At 39.9% G+C, this 23,672-nt stretch overlaps 1 protein-coding gene across 5 annotated transcripts in view; it reads right to left on the bottom strand.

The window, feature by feature from the left end:
- Nucleotides 1-881: 881 nt before the first annotated feature.
- The window catches only part of WDR47 (WD repeat domain 47), a 73,842-nt gene continuing 51,051 nt past the window's right edge, over nt 882-23,672 (bottom strand). For all 5 annotated transcript variants that reach the window (XM_074381306.1, XM_074381308.1, XM_003933391.4 and 2 more), the window contains exons 10-15: nt 19,883-20,040; nt 16,789-16,958; nt 16,116-16,286; nt 14,941-15,072; nt 5,588-5,806; nt 882-2,271 (exon numbers count right to left, since the gene is read on the bottom strand). In XM_074381306.1, coding sequence (XP_074237407.1) covers nt 2,129-2,271; nt 5,588-5,806; nt 14,941-15,072; nt 16,116-16,286; nt 16,789-16,958; nt 19,883-20,040 — 993 coding nt within the window. In that variant the 3' untranslated portion in view covers nt 882-2,128. The remainder of the gene's footprint in view (nt 2,272-5,587; nt 5,807-14,940; nt 15,073-16,115; nt 16,287-16,788; nt 16,959-19,882; nt 20,041-23,672) is intronic.

Genomic DNA, 23,672 nt, shown 5'->3' with positions numbered 1-23,672 from the left:
TGGATCACAAGGTCGAGAGATCGAGACCATCCCGGTCAACATAGTGAAACCCCGTCTCTACTAAAAATACAAAAAATTAGCTGGGCATGGTGGCACGTGCCTGTAATCCCAGCTACTCGGGAGGCTGAGGCAGGAGAATTGCCTGAACCCAGGAGGCGGAGGTTGTGGTGAGCCGAGATCGCGCCATTGCACTCCAGCCTGGGTAACAAGAGTGAAACTCTGTCTCAAAAAAAAAAAAAAAAAAAAAAAAAAAAGAATGCAAAATGTGGGACCAGAGGCAGTAAAGGCCCCAAGCTCTGCTCTTCCACAGTATTTATTGCTTACAATCACTTTGATCTCTAGGGTAGGCAGTGGAGTGATGGTGGGGAGAGGGTGAGGTGATGGTGGGTGAATCCGTGAGACGGAATTGGTGTGTCATTCTAAAGACTGATAACAGTGGCAGTTTGGGAGTTTCACTAAACAAGAACATGTGGTTATCTTTAGCCCATTACCTATGTGCAGCTGGTGGAACTCAGACCTTACAAGGAGCCTACAAGTCTGGTTACATCTTACTGCTATGAAGGGGTTTCACGTCCTTGAGCACAATGTTAATGGTAACAGAGCCAAGGTCACCCTGCACTGGAACATGAAGCATAGAGAAGTTTGCCTCCCAAGAGGCCTCCCACAGTTTGCTGTGGTTTGTTGTTCCCAGTTTACATGTCACTCATAACCAATGTATGGAGGCACTCTGTAAGTCCTTTCTCCTTTGCTGCTTCCCCCAACAAGGGTTAACAAGAAATTAGTTGAAGAACTTTGGAAAGAAATCTAAGAAACTGATGATGGGCTTCATCCATTGGACCTCACTTCCTCCAAGTAAACTGAAAAAATAACATTCTTTCAAAAGCCAAAGACTCTGAGGAACAGAAAGAGTTTTAGGTGTCAAGAAGTCTTTATTGAAATAATAGCACAGTTACACTTCTAATACCCTTTCCACTTGGATACAACAGATGAAAAATGCTTGCTACATACAGTGCACAGACAGTTCAATAATGAGAACCAATAAAACTGCATTATAAATAAATAGCCTATTTAAATAATTTAAAGTAAAATTACTGTACAATATGAAAATAAAGATACATAAATGTTAGAATCTACAAAGCTATAGAAATAAAATCATTATTCTGCATTACATAAAACAGTGCAAGAAAAAAAATCCAAATAAGCTTTTGGAGTGCAAAGTTAAAATTTTCCATTTTAAATTATCATGCAGACATAGCATTTCAAGCCATGCTATGGTCTATGGCAAGGATTTTAATTTTTAAGAGGAAAAATGCTAACCAGTAAATTTACTGTACCATCAAGTGTTGCATCACATAACTGCTGCGGCTCTGCTTCTACAGTACAGTCGGGAAGGGAGGTATCTTGCTGCATTCAAAAAACTGAAGTTAACAAGTTTTTGAAGGAAACACATTTACCTTTTAGCCTGAAACAAAATTATGTGACAAAATAATCATATCCCTGGGTTTAAGAAAAAAGTAAGGGCCTATACCACGTAGTGAACTAAGAAGCAGTTTTTCATTCATGTTTAAACTTCATAATGATCCTTAAGTGAAATTAACCATTAACTTTTGAGTGACATGTTATAGAATTCTGACCTCTAGAAGACAAGTGACAATACAATATGGGATTGTGAGAAGAGCAAAAGTAATTTATGAACACCTGGGAAGTTTAATCTGGGAGGAACTTGGTTGCATTACATTTAATAATATAGTTGAAGTATAATTCCATTTCAATGTGCATATAAAACTGTTATTTAGGCAAAGACCAAGGAATGCATTTAATACTAAACTGTAAACACACTGTCCACCTTGACTTGGAGTGCACACCAACAACGGAAGAGCTCTTCTGCAGACTTTGGCAACAAGACTACATACAGCAGGTCACAGCAGCACGAGCTCACATGGAAGACTGAAAGCACTGCAGAATAACACCACCCAACACGTCCTATCAGTGGGATACATGGTAAAAAGGGGCCTCTTTGTGCTAAACCACTTTCCTGGACAGTCTACGTTCTTCAGGTTTGTAATTTTCAAACTCAGTAGTCTTAAGTCTCTGTGCTTTCACTGCATAGACTGACATGGGGTGTGCTCTACCCATTGTAAGTCCAGAGGGTGACAGTTCTATCTGCAGAGGAAGACAGGAAGGAAAGATCCTGGGTGTGCCATCTGCACTGAATCACTTTGTCCTTGTGCTCCCCCACCACCATGATAGGAAGCTGCTTAGTAAGATCCCCTAAATTAAAAAAGAAAAGAGATGTTGATTTACAATGCAAAATATATGTATAGATTTTATAGACCTCCTGTGATTTTTAAGACATTACAGTATAAAAAATCCTCAACTACATTAATATAATACATTGAAAGGTTTATACATGGATAAATTACCAACTACCTAATTATATTATTAGGATTTGGTAACATATACCCATGCAGTAACATCTGCATGGGTATATGTTACCAATTATATACCTCTCTTCGAAAGCTGCCTCTCTCTTTGAAATTCTCTCAACATGGTTTCTCCCCGATTTCAGTGCCATTCTATCTTTTGCTAGTTTCCCTTCTCTTCTTGACTTAAAGCTTGGTGAATACCAGGAGTCAACCCTCAGATTTCTTCTGTTCTCTCTGTACCTAACTTCCTGCAGAATTTCATCTAGCAACATGGTCATTTATATATTTATAATTCATATGTATTTTATCTCCAATCTTGACTTCTCACCTAAGCTCCAGACTGGTATCCAAATAATCATTCAACATCTCACATGACTGCCAGATAGTCATCCTAATTTAACTTGTCTAAAACCAAACTCTTGGTTTTCTTGCCTAAACCTGTTCCTCCCCTCACCTGTCTCCCTTATCTCAACGGCACCATCTGGTTGCTCATGACAAAAACCTGGGAATCATCACTGATTCCTTTTCCCCTTATTCCCCAAATCTACTCCTAACAAAATATATCTCAAATTAATCACTTCTTACTACCTTCACCTCTACCACCATAGTCCGAGCCACCATCATCTCACCTGAACTATTCCAGCAGCCTCCTTATTGACATTTATATCGCTACTCTTGCCCTGCTTACAATCTACTTTCCCCACAGAATGCCAAATTATCTAAAAACATAACTCAGCGTTCAGTCCTAACACTCCCATTTAAAATCTTCCAAAGGTGCCGGGCGCGGTGGCTCAAGCCTGTAATCCCAGCACTTTGGGAGGCCGAGGCGGGTGGATCACAAGGTCAAGAGATCGAGACCATCCTGATCAACATGGTGAAACCCCGTCTCTACTAAAACACAAAAAATTAGCTGGGCATGGTGGCACGTGCCTGTAATCCCAGCTACTCAGGAGGCTGAGGCAGGAGAATTGCCTGAACCCAGGAGGTGGAGGTTGCGGTGAGCCGAGATCGCGCCATTGCACTCCAGCCTGGGTAACAAGAGCAAAACTCTGTCTCAAAAAAAAAAAAAAATCTTCCAAAGGCTTCACATTATACTTTTTAAAATGTTTACAGCCCACCAACTGTAATGAATGTACCAGCATGCAGGGGATGCTGACAATGGGGGAAGCAGGCTATGCATGTGTGATTTGGGAGTATATGGGAAATCCCTGTATCTTTCTCTCAATTTTGCTGTTAACCTATAAGTGCTATTAAAAATAAAGCCCTTTAAAAAAAAAAAAGGCTATAAAACCCTGCCTCATTTATTCTTTGGTCTCTCTCTCTCTCTTAGTTCACTAAGTTCCGGCCACACTGGCTTCTTGCAGTGTCATGAACGTGCTAAGTTGGTTCCTACTTCAGCATCCTTATACTTGTTATGCTCTTCTCCTAGGGTCCCAGCCTGGCTTGTTCCTACTTAACATTCTGGTCCTGTGCAAATGGCATTTCCTTGGAGAGACCTATTCAGTTATCTCACCTAAAATAGCCCACCCCCTGCAGTGAACAAAGAGGTGCCACTGCACTCCAGCCTGGGCGACAGAACGAGACTCCGTCTCAAAATATATAAATAAAATAGCCTTCCCCCATTCACCCCAGTCACTATCTCCCTACCATGCTAATTTTTTAGACAGCACTAATAACTAAAATTACATTGTATATTGGTTTACTTTTTATTGACCTCTAAAATATAAGCTCTATCAAGGAGGGAAATAACTGCCTTATTCATCTGTCTGTCCCTAGCTGATACACAATAAATATTTGTTTGATGAATGTTTAAAAATAAAACTAGGCCAGGCGCAGTGGCTCAAGCCTGTAATCCCAGAACTTTGGGAGGCCAAGGCGGGTGGATCACGAGGTCAAGAGATCGAGACCATCCTGGTCAACATGGTGAAACCCCGTCTCTACTGAAAATACAAAAAATTAGCTGGGCATGGTGGCACGTGCCTGTAATCCCAGCTACTCAGGAGGCTGAGGCAGGAGAATTGCTTGAACCCAGGAGGCGGAGGTTGCGGTGAGCCGAGATCGCGCCACTGCACTCCAGCTTGGGTTAACAAGAGTGAAACTCCGTCTCAAAAAAATGAATAAATAAATAAAAATAAAACTAGACACTAAGACCTAATTACAAAGATTGTATGCCAATGACTTTTTAAATGTAGAAGCTAATAAGAGTACATAAATCCATCATTTATTTTAGAATGAGTCACTATAATATATGTTGATTTAAAAAAAATATCTTAAGGAGAGGTGAGAGGATCACTTGGTAACATGGCAAGATCCCATCTTTACAAAAAAAATTTTTTTAATTTGCCATCCACAGTGGTGCACAGATGTAGTTCCAGCTACTCAGAGGGTGAGGCAGTGGGATCACTAGAATCCAGGAGGTCAAGGGTGTAGTGAGCTGTGACTGTGCCACTGCACTCTAGCCTGGGTGAAAGAGTGAGACCCTGCCTCAAAAAAAAAAAAAAAAAATCAAAAACTAACAATAAGGCTGGGTGTGATGGATTACATGCCTGTAATCCAGCACTCTGGAAGGCCAATGCAGGCAGAACACTTGAGCTCAGAAGTTTGAGACCAGCCTGGGCAACATGGCAAAACTTTGTCTCTACAAAAGATACAAAAATTAGCCAGGTATGGTGGCATGTACGTGTAGTCCTAGCTACTTGCAGGGCTGAGGCTGGAGGATCACTTGAGCAGGGGAGCTAAAGGCCACAGTGAGCTAAGATCACACCACTGCACTCTAGCCTGGGTGACAGAGCAAGACTCTGTTTCAAAAACAAAAATAGCTCGGGCATGGTAGCTCACGCCTGTAATCTCAGCACTTTGGGAGGGGAAGGGGCGGCGTCGATCACTTGAGCCCAGGATTTTGAGACCAGCTTGGGCAACACAGTGAGACTCTGACTCTATAAAAACAAAACCAAAACCAAAACCTAACCCTAAACCTAACCCTAACAATAAGACTATTCACTGCTTATTTAATAATTTGCTATTACATATCTTAATACAGTCTTAGTCATCTGCTCAATATTATAAAATAATTGAAAATATTATTTAATCGACCACACCACATTAACAGAAAAACAAAGGTCCCAAATAGAATAGGAAATGGAGAAGTCAATCTCAATCACCTTGTAGGTCTGTCACCTTTATTTTCATATCATAAGAGCCTGTTAGCAAGTAGTGAGCTCCAGGGGAGAATCGAACTGATCGAACATCACTGGAATGAGGGTGATAACTTTGTACCATTCTTCCTCCTCTTATGTCATACAACATGCAGCTAGAATCTTCTTGACCTGTGGCTAAGAGACGACCACTGGGATCGACAGCTACAGATGCCACTGCACTGCCTGTGGTAGTAGGAATGAAAGTTTAAATATGGAAAATCAATATACCCAAATGAAAACACAGCTATGTTCATTGAACCATATGCTAATGATTTAATGTAGCTTATCAATACTGTTCAGCTATGAAAAAAATCCAAATTAACAGTTAACCAATAAACACTGTGTCCTTTTAAGGGGCAAGGCCTAAACAAGATTTTGTAAGAAACAAGAGAGTCCATTTTTCGTCATTTGCGAGAACTCTGTAGAACAGCATTACCTATAGTGCAACAGATGAGCCAGGCTACAGAAACCACTTTTCCCAATCCAGTGTTTTCACTGCTGAGTAAGTATATAGAAATGCTCCTACACCCAGCTGACAGTCTAGATAAAGAGGTTAAGAAATTCAGTAACAAAATATATTTTAGGACAACAGTATAGGAAATGTACTAAAGCAACACATGATTACTGCCAATGGGAACTGTAAGCTCTTGGGGGCATATATTCAGGGCAACTTGAATCCACATCTCCCAGAAATACAGTAAACAAACAGGCAGGGCGCAGTGGCTCATGCCTGTAATCCCAGTACTTTGGGAGGTCAAGGAACGCGGATCACAAAGTCAGGAGTTCAAGACCACTCTGGTCAACATGGTGAAACCCTGTCTCTACTAAAAATATAAAAATCAGCTGGGCCTGGTGGTGCATGCCTGTAATGCCAGCTACTGGGGAGGCTAGGGCAGCAGAATCGCTTGAACCTGGGAGGTGGAGGCTGCAGGGAGCCAAGATTATGCCACTGCACTCCAGACTAGGCAACAGAGCAAGACACGGTCTAAAAAAAATAATAAAATAAAAAATAAAAATATTTTTGAGACAGAGTAAGACCCTGTCTCAAAAAAATAAATAAAAAGAAAAAAGAATAGAAGTTTGAGTAACACTGCTCTAGACCAAAGTGGTCTAGGAAGATGTCACAAAAAATGGGACGCAAGTTAGATATTGAAAAACAATAAACTGTGTAAGTTTACATATGTATACACATGCAAACATGTACATTTATATGTAATAAAGAGTAATATTTCCCTTTTTTTTTTTTTTTAAAGATGGGGTTTCACCATGTTTGGTCAGGCTGGTCTTGAACTCCCGACCTCAGGTGATCCACACGCCTTGGCCTCCAAAGTGCTTAGATTACAGGCGTGAACCACCACGCCTGGCCAAGAATAATATTTCCTTGAAATATTAGAAGAGAAGAGGGCTACTACGGTCAGGAAGAATTACATGAGAAAAAGTTTAGAGGAAAAATATAAAACAGCTTAAAGGAACGCAGATCAGTTTGCTGGGGTTAAAACTTTAACTTTTAACAAAAGTTAACATAAAAGGCAGCTTGAAACTGAAATGCAAAAGGTAGGTTAGGGCCAGCCTATCAAGTGTCTAAATCTCAAACTGCAAAGTTTTGAATTTATCTCTGTAGACAGTGAAGCATCATTGTAGGTTTCTAAGCAACAGAATTATATGATCTGAGCAGTACTTTGCGTAAAAGTGAAAATGTGTATCAAATTAAAAAAGACTGTAGAATAAAAGAGGCTACTGGAAGACAAGGCAGATTTCAGGAACAAAAACTGAATAAACAGTCAACAGTCTTGGAAATTAACTGCCTATATGGGGCAGTTAATCAAAATAAAGCAAAAATGAGTCCCAGATTTCAAATCTAGTTGCATGAGGAAATGAGAGAACCATTTTCAAAACTAAAGAAGATGCAAAAGCAAAAACCAAACAGTAGGGAAGCTGGGAAGAATAACTGAGTTATGTTTTACACATAACAAAGTTTATAGTGTCAACAAAAATCTTCATTCATTTACTCAACAAAGTTATTAAATCACTACTCCCTTAGGCCAGGCACTGTGGCAGGCACTAACCTCTTCTGAAAGTAAAACAGGTATGATGAAACTCTATTGGAAGAGGTAAACAATAAATCTATTGGAGGAGGTAAGCAAAAAAATAAATAAAACTGAAGAGTTAAACAAGTTCATAATTTTAAACAGTGATAAGAGTTCACTTAAAGAAAATAATGGTGAGGTCCCAATTAGGTAAGTCAAAGAAGGCCTCCTGGCCAGGTAATATTGAAGCTAAGACCTAAAGACAAGAAGAACCTAACAATGAGAAGACAAGGGGAGGAACATTTCAAACTAAGGAATTAGCATATGGCTTCACTGGGCATGGGAGGAGCTTGGCATGTTCCAGAAACTGGAAAGAAAAAAGTGATCTCAGGTGAGACTAGAAGGGTACAAATTCCAAATCAAGCAGTCTTGTAGGTCATGGATAACAAGTGTGCACTTTAAGATTCAAAGTCAGCCAGGCACAGTGGCTCGCACCTGCAATCCTAGCACTTTGAAAGGCCAAGGCGGCCGGATCACTTGAGGTCTGAAGTTTGAGACCACCCTGGCTAACATGGTGAAGCCTCGCCTCCACCAAAAATACAAAAGTTAGCTGGGCATGGTGATGCCTGGCTGAGGCATGAAAATCGCTTGAACACAGGAGGCGGAGGTTGCCCGAGACTGCACCACTGCATTCCAGCAAGGCTGACAACATGAGAGTCTCTCTCAAAAACAAAAACAAAAACAAAAATGAGTTGGGTGTGGTGGCACATGCCTGTAATCCCAGCTACTCAGGAGGCTGAGGCAGGAGAATCGCTTGAATCTGGGAAACGGAAGTTGCAGTGAGCAGAGACTATGCCACTGCACTACTCCAGGCTGGGCAACAAGAGTGAGATTCCCTCTCAAAAAAACAGAAACAAAAACAAAAAAACAAAAAAACTCTTTGTAAATGTGGCTTGTTACCGTAGCACTTTTTACACAGAAATTATACTTGAACAGTTCCAACTGTATATAGTGTATGGAGCTTGTCCTCTAAATGGGTTTTAATTTCTGTACCTCACAGTGTCCTGTAAATACAGATTCAAGTCCATCCTTTTCTTTAATTAAAAAAAAAAAAAAGCGGTGGCTCAAGCCTGTAATCCCAGCACTTTGGGAGGCTGAGGCGGGTGGATCACGAGGTCAGGAGATCGAGACCATCCTGGTCAACACGGTGAAACCCCGTCTCTACTAAAAATACAAAAAAAAAAAAATTAGCTGGGCATGGTGGCACATGCCTGTAATCCCAGCTACTCAGGAGGCTGAGGCAGGAGAATTGCCTGAACCCAGGAGGCGGAGGTTGCGGTGAACCGGGATCACGCCATTGCACTCCAGCCTGGGTAACAAGAGCGAAACTCCGTCTCAAAAAAAAAAAAAAAAAAAAGAATTTTATGAGGCTGGCACACAGAATAGGTTTCAGCTAGAGATAACATTTAAGGTCTTTCAGCATATGAGTTACATTTAAAGCTGGAAGAATGGATGCAATCTTCTAGAGAAAGAAAGGAGACTAAAGTCCTGAGCCCTAGGGAATGCCAGAATTTAGAAGTTGAGCAAAGAGAAAGAGCCAGTACAGGAATAATTATCCAGAAAGGTAAGAGAGTAACAGAAAGCCCAAAAGAAAAGTGGAAGAAGTCAGCTGTGTTGCATGAGACTGAGAGCTGAAGCAAAATGAGGATATAAAAGTGATCTGACAACAGGAAGTTTGTTGGTGATCTTCAGGAAATGGCTAACAGTATATATAGGCAAGACTTTTAAGATATCTGAGAAAAAAGGAAGCAAAAATAGAGGGTAAGAGCTGGGAGAGGGATACGGAGGTCAAAAGATGAACTTTGGGCATTGCCAAGTCTATAAAATGTTTGTACGTGCATGGTCGGGAAGCAGAGGAGAGATACAGTAAGAGGAAGACATTAATATTATCGGAGAGAAGAGATGATAAAAAACTAGACGTCTCTGAAATGGAGAAAAAAGGGCTGAAAATAATGAAGACTGCTAGAGTTCAAAAATAAATTAGTGGTTAAGTATATAGAAACTACACAAATAAAAAAACACAATTATTAACCCCAAGGAAAATATATACAAGACAAAATAAGCTATAAATGGCACTGCCCTGGTTAAAATAATATAAACAATGACTAACTGAACTAGCCAAAATTGATATATCAAAAAGATGTGGAGGGTCTGGGCATGGTGGTGCATGCCTGTGGTCCCAGCTACTCGGGAAGCTAAGGCGGGAGGATGGCTTGAGCCTGGAAGTCAAAATTGCAGTGAGTCATGACTGCGACACTGCATTCCAGCCTGGGCTACAGAGCAAGACCCTGTTCTCAGAAAAACAAACAAAAAAAACTCAGAGAGAAAACAGATGTGAATGGGGGATGGTGGGAGTTGGAAAGGCACATGAAAAAGTTAAATCTTCATCATCTATGGTAGGAAGTCAATAAATAATCCTAAAGATAAGAAAATAAATAAATATGGGGGAGAGATCCAAGATGGCTGATTACTAGCAGCTCAGGATTGTAGCTCCCAGTGAAAGCGCAGAGAACGAGAGGATGCCACACTTTCAAATTTTTGTTGCTCATGAACCAGGAGATTCCCAGCAGAGGACCCCCACAGGTCACCAGCACAACTCTTGCAGCTGGCGCCCTGGCGCGGCGGTTCTCAGTGCAGAGTAAACAGGTCTGGGTCCCCTTTTGGTCGATGTTTGGAGCTCCGGGAAGGCAGAGTCGCCCATTCAGCTGATTGCAAAAGGGACTCAAGAAGGAAGCCAGACCAGAGATTCCTTGGCAGAAAAGCACCAAGAATCTTAACACTGCTGGTGCAGTGGGTTGCTCAGATTTCAGCGCTGAGAATCAACAAGTTGGACATCACTCAGAGACCTAATTTGAAAGTCGGTAATTACAAAGATTACAGGTGAATAAATTTACAATGATGGGAAGAAACCAGCTTAAAAAGGCTGAGAATACTCAAAATCAGAATGCCTCTCCTTCTACAGGGGATCACAGTTCCTCATCAACAAGGGAACAAGGCCTGATGGAGAATGAGTGTGTTCCAATAACAGAATTAGGCTTCAGAAGGTGGATCATAAGAAACTTCTGTGAGTTAAAATAACATGTTCTAGCCCAATGTAAAGAAACTAAGAACCTTGAAAAAAGGTTTAACGAAATCCTAATGAGAATAGACAATTTAGAGAGGAATGTAAGTGAATTAATGGAACTGAAGAATACAATATGAGAACTCTGCGAAGTATGCACAGGTTTTAACACTTGAATTGATCAAGCAGAAGAAAGGATATCAGAGGTCGAAGACCAACTTAATGAAATGAAACTAGAAGACAAGACTAGAGAAGAAAAAGTAAAAGGAATGAACAAAGTCTCCAAGAAATATGGGACCATGTGAAAAGACCTAATTTACGTTTGATAGGTGTACCTGAATGTCATGAAGAGAATGAATCCAAGCTGGAAAATGTTTTTCAGGATATTATTCAGGAAAACTTTCCTAACCTAGTAAGGCAGGACAATACTCAACTCCAGGTAATCCAGAGAACACCACAAAGATATTCCTCAAGAAGAGCAACCCCAAGACACATAATCGTTAGATTCACCAGGGTTGAAATAAAGGAGAAAATTCTAAGGGCAACCAGAGAGAAAGGTCAGGTTACCCATAAAGGGAAGCCTATCAGACTCACAGCAGATCTCTCAGCAGAAACTCTACAAACTAGAAGAGAGTGGGGGTCAATATTCAATATCCTCAAAGAAAAGAATTTTTCAACCCAGAATCTCATATCCAGCCAAACTAAGCTTCATAAATGAAGGAAAAATAAAATTTTTCGTGAACAAGCAAGCACTCAGAGATTTCATCACTACCGGGCCTGCTTTACACGAGCTTCTGAAAGAAGCACTACACACAAAAAGGAACAACCAGTATCAGTCATCCCAAAAACTTACCAAAAGGTAAAGAGTATCTTCATAATAAAGATTCTATATCAACTAATGTGCAAAATAGCCAGCTAGCATTAAATGATAATATTAAACTCACAAATATCAATATTAATCCTAAATTTAAATGGATTAAATGCCCCAAAGACACAGACACGCAAATTGAATAAAAAGTCAAAACCCATTGGCACAATGTATCCAGATCCCTCTCATAAGCAAGGACACACAAAGACTCAAAACAAAAGGTTGGAGGAAGACTCACCAAGCAAATGGAGAGAAAAAAAAAACAAAAAACAAAAAAACCTGGAGTTGTAACTTTTGTCTCTGACAAAATAGACTTTAATAGTAACAAAGAGTAAAAGAAACAAAGAAGGATACTACATAATGGTAAAAGGATCAATGTAACAACAGGAGTCAATGATCATAAATATATATGCACCCAATACAGGAGCACCCAGATACATAAGACAACTTCTTAATGACTTATAAAGAGACTTGGACTCCAGCACAATAATAGCTGGAGACTTTGACACTACATTGTTAATATTTGACGGATCAACAAGGTAGAAAATTAACAGGGACATTTATGATTTGAACTCAGACCTGGAACAAGTAAACTCAGTGAATATTTGTAGAATTCTTCACCCCAGGTCCACAGAACATACATTTTTTTCAGTATCATATTACACCTATTTTGAAAGTGATGACATAATTGGAAGTAAATCACTCTTCAGCATTTGCACAGCATTTCACAGATTTAAATGAAATATTGGTTGGCCGTTTGTTTGCTATTTTCTTCCCTTATTCCTTCCTGTCTCAGCTGTTAAGTACCATTATTGGCATAAAAGAGGTTTTCAATTCCTATTTTTAGATTGCATTCCAGCCTGGAGAATGCCTCTGGAGCAACAGGAGCAAGACTCCTGTTCTCTCTCCCCCTTTCTCTTTCTCTTTCTTTCTTTGCAGCCCTCCTCCGCCCGACCCCTTGCGCCTCCTTTCCTCTCCTCCCGCATAAGAAAAAAAAAGAAAGAAAGAAAAGAAAAAGAAAATAAATAAATATGAATATTTCCTGTAGTCACATACAAATTATTCCTCTCGCCACATTTTTCAATACCGTTCAGTTTTGGTTAGATCAGTAGTCATTATTTATATTATTTTAACCAGGGCAATGCTGTTTTCCTTAATAAGCCTTATTGAATTGCTTGATTTCTTAAACCAGGGGTCCCGAATCCCCAGGCCACTGACTGATAGCAGTCTGTGGCCTGTTAGGAATTGGGTTGCACACCAGGAGGTAAGTGACAAGTGAGTGAGCATTACCACCTGAGCTCCACCTCCTCTCAGATCAGTGGTGGCATTAGAAGCTCACAGGTGCAGGAACCCTATTGTGATCTGCGGATGCGAGGCTTCCAGGTTGTGTGCTCCTCATGAGAATCTTATACCTGATGATCTGAGGTGGAACAGTTTAATCCCTAAACCATCCTTACCTCTCCTGCCCACCCATGGACAAATTGTTTTCCATGAAACTGATCACTGGTGGGTGCAAAAAGGTTGGGGACTGCTGCTCTAAACTATATTATACATTAATTTTGAAAATGATACAAACTAAACTTTAACAAATCAATGATCACAGACTCAAATATGCTGTAATACATCAATCTGGTTTGAATCAAAGTGCAGAAAAAGGTCCATGAAACTCAAAAGAATAAGCAAGGCAATAAAAAAAAAAAATTTAGAATATAAGGCAGACCTTTTCACTTGGAATAGTGCCATAGAATTCTCTTCTAATTCTGCTTTTTTCTTTTTTTTTTTTTGTGAGATGGAGTCTTGCTGTGTCACCCAGGCTGCAATTCAGTGGCAGGATCTCGGCTCACAGGCACCCACCACCACGCCTGGCTAACTTTTTTTTTTGTATTTTTAGTAGAGATGGGGTTTCACCATCTTGGCCAGGCTGGTCTTGAACTCTGACCTCGTGATCCACCTGCCTTGGCTTCTCAAAGTGCTGAGATTACAGGCGTGAGCCACCATGCCTGGCTAATTATGCTTTTAAAAGCTACAAAGGACCAGACGAGGTGGCTCACACCTGTAATCCCAGCACTTTGGGAAGCCAAGGCAGGTGGATCACCTGAGGTCAGCAGTTTGAGATCAGCCTGGCCAATACGGTGAAAACCCGTCTCTACTAAAAATATAAAAATTAGCCAGGTGTGGTGGTGTATGCCTGTAATCCCAGCTACTTAGGAGGCTGAAGCGGGAGAAGCACTTAAACCTGGGAGGCGGAAGTTGCAGTAAGCCAAGATTGTGCCACTGTACTCCAGCCTGGGCAACAGAGGGAGATTCTGTTTTAAAAACAAACATGGCCGGGCGCAGTGGCTCAAGCCTGTAATCCCAGCACTTTGGGAGGCCGAGGCGGGTGGATCACGAGGTCAAGAGATCGAGACCAACCTGGTCAACATGGTGAAACCCCGTCTCTACTAAAAATACAAAAACTTAGCTGGGCATAGTGGCGCGTGCCTGTAATCCCAGCTACTCAGGAGGCTGAGGCAGGAGAATTGCCTGAACCCAGGAGGCGGAGGTTGCGGTGAGCCGAGATCGCGCCATTGCACTCCAGCCTGGGTAACAAGAGCGAAACTCCGTCTCAAAAACAAACAAACAAACAAACAAAAACAACAACAACAAAAAAGGCAGAAAAGGTATTTTAAAATAAGAATAATGGCAGAATACTATGTCACTATTAGATACCGTGCTTAAAAGGTGGTACAATGCAAAGAACAGTACATGGAACAATCCAAGACATACTGTTAAGTTTAGAAAGAAACATTCGTACTGCATGCAACCATTTGTGTGTATGTGTGAGTGCATATGTGTTTACAGGAGAAGGGAGATTAGGATATATATATAAACTTTCTGGTTATATATTTATAGAGTATTTCTGGAAGAATAAATAAGAAACTGGTCCTTTAGTGAAAAAGAGACCAAGAAATAGGAATGGAAAGAAAATAGTACACTCTTTTGCTCAATTTCACTTTTTGCCATGTGCATGCATTTTAAAAAATGTTTCAAAAGTTCTGAGTTCTAAAATGGCCTTGCTAACAGACAATCTGGGACCTTATATTTAATATATCCGGGCCTTGGTTTCCTAAGCTGAGTATTATTTTTACAAATAAGGTAACAAATGAAAGTATTCTGAAAGAACTGAAAGTAACTAACAAAATATCAAATATTTATTTCACAATTTTTTCTATTTTATATATTGCAGGGGAGAGGAAGCAGGCTAGTGCAATTTACAAAGTTTTTTCTCATATAAATTCAGTTAAATTAAAGAAAAACCTACCAGTTCCATGGAATGTTGTGCCAACAACACGAACACAACTTGGTACTCGAAGATCCCAAAATCTAACAGTCTTATCTTGGGAACCAGATGCAATCATCCAGCCACTCCAGGTATAAAGTGCTAAAATATGCCCTATAAAAGATCATATTTAATGTATGAGAGTATCTTTCCATAACATATTCAAAGCTAAGCACTCTAGAGTGGGCATGGTGGCTCATGCCTATAATCTTAGCTACTCAGGAGGCTGAGGCAGGAGGACTGCTGGAGCCCAGGAGTTAGAGGCTGCAGTGAGCTATGATCCTGCCACTGCATTCTAGCCTGAGCAACAGTGCAAGACCCTGTCTCTAAAAAAAAAGGAAAAGAAAAAAGAAAAAAGCGGTTGGGCGCGGTGGCTCAAGCCTGTAATCCCAGCACTTTGGGAGGCCAAGGCGGGTGGATCACGAGGTCGAGAGATAGAGACCATCCTGGTCAACATGGTGAAACCCAGTCTCTACTAAAAATACTAAAAATTAGCTGGGCATGGTGGTGCGTGCCTGTAATCCCAGCTACTCAGGAGGCTGAGGCAGGAGAATTGCCTGAACCCGGGAGGCGGAGGTTGCGGTGAGCTGAGATCGCGCCATTGCACTCCAGCCTGGGTAACAAGAGCGAAACTCCGTCTCAAAAAAAAAAAAAAAAGCTAAGTACTCCTTATTTACAGGGCAATTGATGGTCTTGTTAATCAAATACACTATGTGATAGGGATTTTTCATATTTATCAAAGAGATTAACAATTTTAAAAATAAAATTCAGTAAAATGCACAACATCAAAACCATACTGGGCCAGGCATGGTGGCTCACGCCTGTAATCCCAACACTTTGGGAGGCCGAGAAAGGATGACTGCATTAGCCCAGGAGTTCAAGACCAGTCTGGGCAACACAGTGAGACCAAGTAACTACAAATTTTTTTTTAATTACTCAGGCATGGTAGCATGTGTCTATAGTCCCAGCTACTCAGGAAGCTGGGTGGGAAGATCACTTGAGCTCAGGAGGTCAAGGCTGCAGGCTGTGATTGCACCACTGCACTCCATCTGGGCAATAAGAGCAAGGCTCTGTCTCTTAGAAAAGAAAATGCAGAGAGGAAAAAAAGCATACATTGAACAAAAAGACAAGCAGCACTTGAAACTGATATTACATACCAGTATGTCCACTCAAAGCATGGAGGCCCTGTCCTCTTTGACAATCTGTTGTATAAATGTTACAATCCCCTGCTCCAGCACTTATTAAAATAGCTCCTCCGCTTTCTGGGCCTTCCATAAATGCCAAGTCTCTAATTGTTCCATCATGCATACTAAATTCCAGATCTGGTCCTGAAACAGTAATAAGAATTAAAAAAAAAAAATGCTGCTCAACTTACTGTGATAACTTGAGACTGCTAAACTACCTCAAAATGGGTTAAGAGTAATGATTTAGAAATATGCTTTGTATTTTCATTTAGAGATTGACATTATAAGCAATTTCACTTTACTGAGCAAAGATTTTTATCAAAATAGTTATTACCATAGAGTTATCTTGTCTTTTATCCTAAAGAAAAGGAAAGAAAAGAGGTGGTCTCTAGAAAACATCTGGTAGTTATTTAAAGGTTATTTTTCTAATAATAATTTTCTAAAACTCAAACACCAACTGGACACAAGTAAGAATTTACTAAGAAAGAATAATCTCATGAATGTAACTAAACAATTAGAATATAAAAAAATTCTACTTTAAGATTATATTCTTGGATTTCATTAAAGGCAATACAGAAATACGACATGGAGAAACCATAACGTATATACTGGTAAGCTAGCTACTGCTTACATACTTGGGCCCTACCTGTTGCGTTACAAGTCTCTGCATTGAAGGGTAGCACTTTGACGTATTTGTCATTTGACCCTGTTGCTAGTAACTGCCCACAAGGACTCCAGGCCACACAGTAAATGGATCCTTTATGATGTTTATTCCTTTTAAAACGTACCACTGGCTGCTTAGGAGTATCGTGTGCACTGAAAACAAAAATTACAGAAAGGTATTTCAATTTCTTGCTTGCTGCAATCAGTTATGAGTTTCAATATTATAGTTGTTCTTGAAGGAAGAAACAAAAAGCATGTCAGACAACAGGTTATTCAACAGGTTATTAACAGTTTTCAGAATCAGAGAAGAAATAAAATTAGAAGCATACTTAAAACCCAAAAAGTAAAATAATAAATCAAATCACACTAAACTAACTCTCATTTCAGATGATACAGGGAACAGGATATATGACTTTAAAAATAAAAATCTCCATTTCTCATTTTTTTTTTTTTTTTTTTTACAAATTTTAAGCTTAGAAACAAAAGAAAATTTAAAAAGCTAACAATACTTCTAAATTTTTTTAAAATGTAATAAATATGTAATAAACATATAATATGAGCAATGTGCAAGAGTTCTGTGCAGAATTTAAAATCTGGCACAGGTAGATATTGTCATGACTACCCATATACAGTAACGCAAGTATAAGTTGTTACACAGTCCAGTATAAAGCACTAGGCCTTAAAGGATAAGGTGAATAGAAAAAGAAAAAGGCAGGAGAATAATATTATTAGCACTTTAGTAATAATAAAATATAGTAGGGAAAGTACTGGCTGAGCATGTAGCAAGGGAAAGAGTCTGTGGGGCTAGCGGTGAAAAGCACGAGGTTCTCAGCAGAGTGAGCAGAAGGGATGTGGTGTGTGAGGCGCTGGAAGCTCAGCTGCGGAGGGTTCTAAATGCCAAGCGCCTCAAGAGTTTGTCCTTTAATGACAAACAATGGTTTAGAGTGGGAATAGTATTTTATCTACACTTTGAAACACAGACTAATATGATACTAAAGATTTCTAAATTAGGTATAATGATGAAATCAAGTGTATGTAGAAAATATGTTTCTGGAGATTCATCCTGAAGGATGAAAGGGTTAAATGACATGATATCTGAGATTTACTTTAAATATTTTAGCAAACAAACAAAAAAAAGATGAATGAAGCAAAACAAGACCAACAAATCTCTAATATCTAAAAAGTGTTTAATACTGATCTAGGTTGGGCATGGTGGCTCCCAAGGTCAAGAGATCGAGACCAACCTGGGCAACATGGTGAAACTCTGTCTTTACTAAAAATACAAAAATTAGCTAGGCATGGTGGTGCGTGCCTGTAATCCCAGCTACTCAAGAGGCTGAGGCAAGAGAATTGCTTGAACCCAGGAGGTGGAGGTTGCAGTGAGCCAAGGTTGCGCCACTGTACTCCAGGATGGTGACAGAGTGAGACTCCGTCTCAAAAAAAAAAAAAAAAAAAAAACTGATCTAGAGAACAAACCAGATAAAAAGAGTTTCTTTTCAACTGCACAACCAAGTCATCACCAAATCCACTGACTCCTTCTTTAAATGGATTGTACCTCTCAAATCTACTCACTTTGCTCCACCTCCACAGCCATCACACTAGCCATCAACTACAAACAACTTCCTCCCTTCCTCCCATTTCTCCTCTTATTGCCAATCAATCACAGCAGAATGATCATTTCAAAACAGAGTTACATTTGATTTGCTACTTTCAGTGGTGCCCCACTGCACTCAGCATGAAATCTAAAACGGCTAGAAAGCTCTGCCTAATTTAGTTCATGCCTATGTCTGTGGCCTTATCCAACTTCAGCTCACAATTTTCCAACCAATCTGAATTTATTTCGGTTCCTAAAAAAAGCCAAGCTCTTTCTCACATCATGTTCCCTCTGTATTACTCTCTTCTCCGTTCTCTTTACACAGTTAGGTTCTACTCATCCTCAGATCTCCAAGATCAAAGTCCTTCTCTGACTTGCCAGTCTGCACCCTACCACATGCCCATTTTATTCTCTCACAGCACCTTGTAATCTTTCTTCATAATACGTACCAAAATGTTTACTTGTGTTCATTTGCATTATATTCATCTTCCCCACTAAACCAAAAGTTCCATGTTCGACTCCCTTATAGAGAATTTTGCCCTTCTTTCTTAAGTATTTCTACTTAAATAATGCAATAAGCACCACTGATTATAATACCATCAATCATCTAACATGGGCCTTATTATATACCCTTTCCCAATCTTTAAATGCTATCACGGTCCAAGAGCCAAAATTATTGATTTCAGACATAGAGATAGCAAAAAATTCAAATAAATGAAGAATCCCACCACTTGTTTCTCAAAGTAGGGTTACAATTAAAAAGTCTTAGGAGTTGTAAAGTGGCCGAGGTGGGTGGATCACCTGTGGTCAGGAGTTCAAGACCATCCTGGTCAACATGGTGAAACCCCGTCTCTACTAAAAATACAAAAAATCAGCTGGGCATGGTGGCAACTGCCTGTAATCCCAGCTATGCATGAGGCTGAGGCAGGAGAATTGCCTGAACCCAGGAGGCGGAGGTTGTGGTGAGCTGAGATCGGGCCATTGCACTCCAGCCTGGGTAAAAAGAGCGAAACTCCATCTCAAAAAAAAAAAAAAAGAATTGTAAGAGTAAGAGTTGTGTGTAAATTACATACCTAATTTATAAATAGGTGTGTATGAATAGAAAAAAAAAATAGCGCAAATAGAGTTCAGTTCCAGCCAAGGTTTCAGGCATCCATGGGGTTCTTAAAATGAATCTCTTGCAAATAAGGGGGAACTACTATATACTTTTCAGATAAAAAACAAAATACAAAAGCCATGAAAATAAAGAATTCTAAAGCAATAAATGAGCAATGTTGTACTTAAAAACATTTTAGAAAAAATTATAATCAATGACTTAAATATATTTCCTAAGCACTGAAAATAAAGTTGTTTCACAGCAGAAAATAAAGTTTAATTGAAAGAAAGATTTGAAACACCACTGAATGGCAATTCTGGAAAAGGAACCTATGTGGCTAAATTAAAAATTAAGGTAAGAATGGCAGCACAAATCATTGATCCTTACCTTGGATCAATTACATCTGGATAGGCACATACTCTCAGAGTTTTTGAATTTGAACCGACAGCATATAAACCGCCAGCTGGATGAAAAGCCACTGCTCTAACAGCTTGTGTGTCTTCTAGGATGTTAATACAAACAAACTGCTTTTTTGACTTGTCATCCTATGGAAAGAAATGAATATTAGTCATCTTACTAAAAAATGAATTTGAAAGAATTCATCTTTCTCCCACTTTAAATTCATTTGAACTGTATTGTTCTTGTTGGATCATGTTAGGTTTACCACTGATAATCACGTTATTTTCTGTTTTTCTTACTTTATTAAATCTTACTAATATTCTTTAAGAGGCAAACACACAGATGAGTAGGCTACGGTGAAGAAATCTTATTTTAGAGAGTTAAGAAACAGCTAAAATATTTCCAGGTATTATCTTCGATGATGCTTCTTATTTTTACTCTGGGATACCAGGTAATATTCAGCTCCTAAGCTACCGCAAATGCAGCAAATCTTTATTTGTGTCCTTTTAATAAGGCAACATCAGAGGAAACATTGTTTGCAAAGTCATCCATTTGTCTCCAAGCTTCTTTAGAGCCCCATAGATCCCTTAGCCCTCCTGCAGCCAAATTCTCCTGGAAGTTTCTAATGGTGTTTCTCTATCTTCCACTGTTTATAATTTGGAAATTCCATTTTACTATGTTCATATTCAGGTTCCTGTCCATGGGCCATGTCTGTATTCTTTAGATGACTCTTAAAATACAGTACTGATTTTATTTAAAACAATTTAAAAAATTTTTTTTCATTAAAAAAAAGAGAGATGGGGTGTCGCCATGTTGCCCAGGCTGGTCTTGAACTTCTGGACTCAAACAATTCGCCCACCACAGCCTCCCAAAGTGCTGAGATAATAGGTGTGAGCCACTAGACCTAGCCAATTTTTTTTTTGTTTGTTTGACATGCTCTTTTGGCCAGGCTGGGGTGCAGTGGCTCAATCTTGGCTCACTGCAACCTCCACCTCCCAGGTTCAAGCGATTCTCCTGCCTCAGCCTCCTGAGTAACTGGGATTACAGTGCTTGCCACTATACTTGACTAATTTTTGTATTTTTAGTAATCACAGGGTTTCACTGTTTTGGCCAGGCTGGTCTCAAACTCCTGACCTGAAGTGATCCACTCGCCTGGGCCTCCTAAAGTGCTAGGATTATAGGCATAAGCCAGCGCACCTACCTCCGGCCAATTTTTTAAAATACATATGATTACATTAAGTTTTTCTGACAGCAGTCTCCATATATTAAGTAGCAAATTCAAATTCCCTGCTTTATCTGTTTTTCATTACTCATTGCTAAGCTAAGCTCAGTTCATAAATGCTCAAGTTTTTCTTCAATTACTAAGACAAAATATAAGCATAAATATGGGCCAGGCATGGTGGCTCATGCTTGTAATCCCAGCACTTTGTGATCCCAAGGTGGGCAGATCACTTGAGCTCAGGAGTTTGAAACCAGCCTGTGCAACATGGAAAAACCCCATTTTTATAAAAATGGAAAACAAAAAATAGAAAAATTAGCCAGGTGTGGTGGTGTGCAACTGCAGTCTCAGCTACTCTGGAGGCTGAGGTGGGAGGATCAATTGAGTCTTGGAGGTCAAGACTGTAGTACGCCTGGGCAATAGTGAGACCCTGTTGGGAAGGGAGAGGGGAGGGAAAGGAGGGGGAGGGACAGGGCAAGAAGGAAGGAAAGCATAAATATGCATTCATAAATTCTCTTTAACTATCAAGAAAAAAAATAGCCCACTAGAAGTTCTAACAAAAATAATAAAGTATCATTTGTGTTTCTAAACGAAGGAAGTATAAAGAATTATTATTTAATCCCCTTGAGAAAAAATGTTGGCCGGGCGCAGTGGCTCATGCCTGTAATCCCAGCACTTTGGGAGGCTGAGGTGGGCGGATCAGAAAGTCAAGAGATCGAGACCATCCTGGTCAAGGTTGCGAAACCCTGCTATCTACTGAAAATACAAAAATTAGCTGGGCATGATGGCGCATGCCTGTAGTCCCAGCTACTCAGGAGGGTGAGCTACAAGAATTACTTGACCCTGGGAGGTGGCGGTTGCAGTGAGCCAAGATCATGCCAGTGCACTCCAGCTTGGCGACAGAGCAAGACTCCGTCTCAAAAAAGAAAAAGAAAAAATGTTTCCCATTATCTCTAGCAATGATTATTTCAGTATTTCAAGCTGAAGTTATAAAATATCCCTTTAACAACCTGGGTAACATGACAAAAACCCATTTCTACAAAAATAAATAAATAAATAAATACAAAAATTAGCCAGGTGTGGTGACGCATGCCTGTAAGTCACAGCTACTCAGGGGGCTGAGGTGGGAGGATCACTTGAGCCTGGGAGGTGAAGGCTGCAGTGAGCTGAGATTGCACCACTGCACTCCAGCCTAGGTGACCAAGCAAGATTCTGTCTCAAATTAAATACATAAATAGATAAAGAAGCAAACATCCCTTTAAAACTATAGAAATAATTTTAATAGAAACATTTGAGTGTTTCATTTCTGCTTTTTTTCTTTTTTTTTTGAGACAGAGTCTCCCTCTATTGCCCAGGCTGGAGTGCAGTGGCATGATCTTGGCTTACTGCAACTTCCACTTCTCAGGTTCAAGTGATTCTCCTGCTTCAGCCTCCCAAGCAGCTGGGATTACAGGCATGAGCGACCATACCCAGCTAATTTTTATATTTTTAGTAGAGATGGGGTTTCACCATATTGGCCAGACTGGTCTTGAACCCCTAAACTTACGTGATTTGCTCACCTCAGCCACCCAAAGTGCTGAGATTATATGTGTGAGCTACCACACCTGGACTCATTTTTACTTTAAACTGTCAACTTGTCCATCCAGAGTTCTCTTCTGAAGACAGAAGCTGAAGCAGTTCTGTATAAAAGTTTTGGTGACTCCTGCTACTGATGTCACTCAAAACCACTCTGTTATCCTGAACAGGACTGACTGGACATGGTGCAGGAACCTCTACACTGGGTATGGGCAACGGACTCAACCAAACCCTGTCTTTGAGAAGTGTGAATGTCAAGTACACACGCAAAGAAAAATCACTTCAACTCTGATGTATTCTGAGAAGTCTAGGACCCATAATGACTACACCAATGAAAAGACTTATGCCTCTCTCTACCTAAGCCTTTATTCATGCAATACATCCTCCTTGCAGGAGTAGGGGGAAAACCTAATGTGTTACACTATGTATGTCTTATGTAAATGAACTGAATTCTGATATTATTCATATGAATTTGATTAGAAATGTTACATTTTCCATTAATACATACACAGGGAATGTGACTGTTTGCAAAATTATGTAATAGCATGGGGTAGATAAAAGGGAAAATATGGCTGGTTGTGGGAGCTCACATCTGTAATCCCAGTGTTCCGGGAGGCCGAGGTAGGTGGGATCACTTGAGGTCAGGAGTTTGAGACCAGCCTGACCAACAGAAACATGGAGAAATCCCATCTCTACTAAAAATACAAAATTAGCCAGGCATGGTGGCACTTGCCTGTAATCTCAGCTACTCAGGAGGCTGAGGCAAGAAAACTGCTTGAACCCAGGAAGCAGAGGTTGCAGTGAGTCAAGATCTCACCATTGCACTCCAGCCTGGGCAACAAGAAAAACTCTGACTCAAAAAAATAAAATAAAATGACTAATTAACTAAATGGCGTATAGCACATCCATAATTTAAAAAGATTGCTTTATAGCAGAAGCCACACAAACTAATTTTATTTGCTGTCCTCTGTATGTTTTTATTTT

Source organism: Saimiri boliviensis, chromosome 11 (assembly GCF_048565385.1).
Source record: "Saimiri boliviensis isolate mSaiBol1 chromosome 11, mSaiBol1.pri, whole genome shotgun sequence".
NCBI classification, from domain to species: Eukaryota; Metazoa; Chordata; class Mammalia; order Primates; family Cebidae; genus Saimiri; species Saimiri boliviensis.
This window is presented reverse-complemented; position numbering and strand designations above follow the sequence as displayed.